Source organism: Nilaparvata lugens, chromosome 3 (assembly GCF_014356525.2).
Source record: "Nilaparvata lugens isolate BPH chromosome 3, ASM1435652v1, whole genome shotgun sequence".
Classification (NCBI taxonomy): Eukaryota; Metazoa; Arthropoda; class Insecta; order Hemiptera; family Delphacidae; genus Nilaparvata; species Nilaparvata lugens.
Genome location: NC_052506.1, coordinates 51,823,106 through 51,829,105, shown reverse-complemented (window position 1 = coordinate 51,829,105; position 6,000 = coordinate 51,823,106). Strand labels below are relative to the sequence as shown.

The following is a 6,000-nucleotide window of genomic DNA, read 5'->3' as shown; positions in this document are numbered from 1 at the left end:
AAACGCATTTCTCATACTTATCGGTTCAATAAAGTTATTGAATGGATAAACAGCTTATGGAACGACTTAGAAATCAGGCATATAGTGTTTATCGAGAGATTTAAGGATTCAATAAGTTTATGGAGCGTTCTAGAAACGCATTTCTCATGTTTATCGATTCAATAAAGTTATTGAATGGATAAACAGTTTATGGAACGACTGAGAAACCGGGTATAATTCTGAAAAATCTAGAAGGAAAATTAAAATTTGGGCTTCCAGGTGCACGAGATTCAAAAAATATCAATTTTTAGAATAAATGTGCAAAATTTGGTGATCCAAATCATTCCCGTTTTTCCAGTATGCAATCCACAAGTTGACATGTTTTGATGCAAACAAACGAACACACGAACAAACACAACTCTACTCTCTCTTATTATATAGAAGATGAACACACTTTCAAAATTATTTAATTTTCATTACATACAGCCAAATAATTTCTATTATACTAGGGTTAGTAGATGATTTTGCTGAATTGGTCCAGAGAAGCATCTACGGCTATCCTCCAGATATTTGATAGCAGCGTCACCTTTCAGAAAAATAGGACAAGTTTCATTGACGACAGGCAAAAGGCTAAGCAATCCATCGCCCTCGTACAGGCCGTCATTGAACGCATTTATGGAGCGTTCGCATGCAATGGGAGCGCGGATCAGTACAAAAGACGAGAGATCGTTCTCGATAATTTCGTGGCAAATTTTTTTAGGTGTGTCGGGTGCTGCTGTAGGGAAACAGAGGTCTGGATGTCGACAAGTGGTAGTTCTAACTTTGCAAGTGGGGCCCGTTGCGAATGTTGCCCGTTCAGTGCAGGGGGTCTTGCAAGGACGCTCTTGGGCCTCCATCTTCTGCTTCACTTTTGAAGCTACACGCTCGGCCAACTCGGATGGGCTCAATTCTCTCTCCTCAGTTCTGTTTTTCTTGTTGTCTTCCACAAGCTTGATTCGATTGGAAAGAGCCGTCATGTTTTCTCTGGGCGAATCAGCATTTGATAGAGACTTTGAAACTTTCAAAGTGGGTGGTTCTCCTAGTTTATTAGTCAACAGTAAGCCGTACAACGTTCCTGTGGGTGTTTGTGTCAATTTCTTTACTTCTTTGCTCTTCAGATGAGAATTCACCACTCCACTTGCATTGGTGATTTCAGGTTTATTCCTCACATGTTTCTGACTATTATCAATTTTTTGTTCCTCAAATGCGGTGGAATGACCATGGATAGCAGATTTTGTGATATGTTCTAAAGAATCTTTCACAGAGCTTGACACTTTTGACTCGCTATTATTATCGGTAGCATCAAGAAAAAACTCATCAAATATTTCATTGTCATTTGAAGATTCTGCTTTGTTGTTCGTAGATTTGAAACTTCTTTTAATTTTTCCAGATATCTCACCCAAACTCTTCTGAACTTCTATATCACCTTCCATAGCATCTAAATTACTTCCCAAATCCAAGTTATTACCGAATGATTCAGCTTCTGATATCGGCACTAGTGAGGAATTATTCAATTGGACATCCAATTTTGAGAAATCGCCTTCAATAATTTGATTGGATAATCGAGAGTCATTGTTAGGTTCATTGCTAAAATCATCATTTTCAATGTACAATGACATATTTTCTAAATTATCATGTGATCGTATTTGTTCAAAAGGTATAGGTGGTTGGTCATTGATTAAATTATTTGAATGAAAGTTGGAAATTCTTTCATTCCATTTGTTGTTCAGAAACAGATCACGATTCTCTTCCATAGAAGTTTCTTGTTGTTGATAGTATGCAGATTTTGCATGCAAAGGAGTGTCTTCCTCATCAGGACAAGGACTCTGAGCAGGGGACGCCGTTTTAGGGTGACAAAGCTTCGAGCACTGCGGTTTTGGTTTGCAGGTGCATTGCAAGTCTTTGATTATGCGGAAAGTTGGCGAGGTTGAGTCCTGGGTGAAGATGCAGAAAACGGCGCGCGTTTTGATGCGTTTGTTGGCGCGTTTGACGCACTTTGACCAGGGCCCGACCCACCAGCGCGGCTTGCACGGAAACGAGTTGCACAGTCGAGTGATGGGCGTTGGTCGCAGCTCGTCCGGACAGTACGAGTCGTCAACAATGCCGTTGGTATCCTCGACGCAGACCGGCTCGGCCACCTGGTATCCGCCCCCACATGGATGCGAGCATGGCTGCCATTCGATGAACCGCCACGAATAGAAAGGCTCAAACTCTGATTTCTTGTCTCTGTTCACTGCCAGTTGGTATCTGTCAATTAAATAATATAATAAATAGATAAATGCTTTATTCAAACATTAAAAATAAAATACATTACAATTACATTCAAAAACACGAACGCATTTCATAATTATTAAACATTCAATAATAAAATAATAAATAAACAGAACCCATGTGTAGATAAAATAAATACAAATGATACAATATTAAAACAATTAAATAGGATATAATAATGAAAGGTAAGTGCTCTTAAAGAAACATTAATGGTTCATCCCTCTTTGAGCATAATGCTTGTGCTGAGGGATGAGTCACTTAAAACATAATAATTTTATCTTGGACTACAGTACAATAAACCAGAACACATTCAAACAAACCGGAATATCATTCAGCAAAACAAAAAACTAACTACAACAAAATAAACTAAAAAATCCTTTAACAAAACTAAAATGAACTGAATCAATTGTGTTCCATTTTAACACTATTTGTTATGAATATTGTAAACATTTGTACCAATATTTAACAAAACAAAACAAGAGAAATAATTTTTAATAAACAAAGAACTCTTTTAACAATCCTAAATTTACAATCTATTCTGGTATAAACAAAATCATACCTATTTATATCTAATCTAATCTTATAAAAGAAAATGGATAAAATAATTTTCTTCATTATTATATTAAAATTGTTCTTTCAGAGTCACTGAAAATTAAATGAATCTCGTATATAAAAACAAAATAATGATAATGGACACAGCGAGAAAAACTAACAGGATGCATAGAAAGAAAAAAAGCATCAAAGAAAAGACTCACATGCATTTAATCCTCAATTTTACCATAATGGAACATTTAGGATGTAAAAGAGAGATACATAAGTAAACATGAAGGCCTTATACATCAATCTTCAATTTTGCCTCATTTCAAAAAACAACGGACACCATTTTTGAATATAGAAAAGCTTCGTGCAGAGACTATTGATAGAGGAAGTTGATTGAATAAACGGGGCCCCTGAAAAAAGCATGATCTGCAGCTGCAGTAGTCCTGAGACGGGACTCCTCAAGGGGTTCTCTAATTTGTCTTCGTGTACCATACATGTGTACCGCAGATAAAGTTTTAGTTTTAGTTTTATTCTAGGTCATTGACCAGCGCTGCTGGATAGACTGTGTCAGGGTTTAAAAAACATGTCACAAAAAAATTTCAAAATGTCATCTCACTATCAAGAAATTCACTCAGGTTATAGAATGGATGCTTCACCAAGAGTGATTTCAAAACTGCTCGGAACTGTCTATCACTTCCATTATCCTTGACCCACTCTGGCAGCTTATTAAACATCTTCAAGGCAATGAAAGGATAACTCCTCTGAGTCCTTGCTAAACGGCATCTTGGCATGTTGATGAGGTGAGTCTGACGGGTTCTATAGCCATGTACCTCACCACGAGTATCAGCACTCCTAGCTCTGTCTCTGATGCAAACCAGACATTCAAGAATGTACTGATTTACAACAGTAAGCATTTTTAGCCTCTTGAAGAGTGGTCTGCAATGAGCCATGTAGTCACTGCCCGTCAGCACTCACACAGCCTTTTTCTGCAGAAGCAGCACATCACCAAGTCGTCCAGAGTGACCCCACAAGTGAAGTCCATAACAGACATGGCTGTGAAACATGGCATAGTAGACAGTTAGCAGGTATCTGGCACCAATTTCTGATTTCAACTTTCGCAGAAGATAGAGCACACTGGACAGCCTTGAGCAATCATTGACAATATGACTTGTCCAGCTTATTCTGGTATTCAAGGAAAAACCCAGCAACTTCACATCAGTTTCAACCACTCGACCAGCCCGTCCCAAGGAGCAGAGAAGCTTCTGTGTCTTGTCCTTGTTCAGCAGCAACTTGTTTTGGTTGAACCATCTCTCAGCAGACCTCAAAGAACTATCAGCAGCTTGCCCCAGGAAGCTTGGCAAGCCAAGGACTTGTCTTGGCAACATTAATAGCTACTAGATTCTCGTCTAACCAATCCTTAACTATAGCTAAGCCACTGTTAGCCCTCTCGCAAGTATCAACCCATCTCGAACCATGAAACACTGCAACAGTATCGTTCGCAAATAAATAGAGGGAACCATATGCTCAAGCTCAATACCGAGAAGATCATTTATATAGATCAAAAATAAGATAGGTCCAAGCACTGCTCCCTGCGGTACTCCAGTATTAACCTCAGACATTGAACTCACCACCTTATTAACTTTTGTGGCCTGCAATCTTCCACTCAGATAAGACTGAAAGACTCGCAATGCATTTCCTCTGAAACCCATTGATTCCATTTTTTTTAAGTAAAATGGCATGGTCAACGGTGTCAGAAGCCTTCGTAAAATCAAGGAACACACACATTTATTTCCATCATCCAAGTGATTTATAATATCTTTTGTTACATAAAAGATTGTGTCAGAAGTGTTCAAACCACTGCGGAACCCAAATTGGGAATTGGATAAGATTTTATATTTCTCAAAATAACTTATAACTCTTAATTTCACACATTTTTCAATAATCTTGGATATGCTTGACAGCAATGAAATGGACCGGTAATTATTCAGGTTTGACTTTTCTTTACCTTTATGGAGAGGGATAATAGTAGCATGGTTCATCTCCTCTGGGAAGTAGCCCTGCTCAAAACACAAATTTATTATGTATGCCAGAGGCAGAGGAAGAGCCAAGAAGCAATCAATCTATGTCAGCAGCTGCTTTTTTCTTAAATTTTTTTCATGTTATCTTGTATCTCTTGTGATGACACGGGGCTAAAGAAAAATGAATTGCAAGAAGTCCTATTAATTTTATGTTCAGTGCCATGATTTATATCTCTCTTATTTTTAATTTTTTCTGTAATATTTTTACCAACATTTGCAAAATGCCTATTAAATTCCTCAGCCATTTCCACCCCCCTATCACTTTTTATAAGTTGGTTATCCAAAGACACAATATCTGAAATAAATTATTTCTTTGCCTGACAGTATCTGTAGCTTATCAATTGTTTTCCAAACCTTTTTTAAGTTGAGCCCGCAACCAACAAACTTTTTTTGAAAATACATTCCTTTTGCAGCCCTTAGAACAGACTTTAAAATTATATTACAATTTTTATAATTATGTAATGCGTAATATTGGATTAAATGGCTGTTTACGAATATTAAGTGACATCTTATCTCTCTTCCTGATTGACCTGACCAAACTATTTGTCACCCATGGCTTGATTCTAATTAATTTGTGACTTATTTTCTCAGCTTTAGTGATGGTGCAAGAATTGAATAATAACAGTAACCTATTATAAAAATGAAGTGAAAGCCTTAGAAGCATTATTCTCCACTTATAAATTTGTCCATGATTGATTTAATCAATGCATTGAACTTCTGCTCATTAAATCTAGTAAAGCTAACATGTTCAACTCTATCATTATCAGGAGCATCACCTCCTGGTCCAGCGCAATCATCACAAACAAGCGAGATTGAACCCATTACTATTTCATGATCAGTAATAGAAGAGCTGTAAATAGCCGGTCTCAAAACAAAGGATTGACTCTTAACAAAAAGGTGGTCCAAACAAGGTTTACGAATAAAGGAGTATCTTGTACAACCCTGAAGGTATTCCACAAAACCGTGCTCTGACAATAAAACTAAATATTTATGACCTGTAATGGACATATTACCCTCAGAAATGTTAATATTTGTGTCTCCTATTAAGATCCTATTCCTGTTCGATCTGGTTTGATCCAGGAATAGCTCTAGG

At 37.3% G+C, this 6,000-nt stretch overlaps 1 protein-coding gene across 1 annotated transcript in view; it reads right to left on the bottom strand.

Moving 5' to 3' along the window:
• Positions 1-429: 429 nt before the first annotated feature.
• The window catches only part of LOC111051481, a 36,655-nt gene continuing 31,084 nt past the window's right edge, over positions 430-6,000 (bottom strand). Inside the window, exon 13 of the mRNA XM_039423993.1 lies at positions 430-2,265. Coding sequence (XP_039279927.1) covers positions 480-2,265 — 1,786 coding nt within the window. The 3' untranslated portion in view covers positions 430-479. The remainder of the gene's footprint in view (positions 2,266-6,000) is intronic.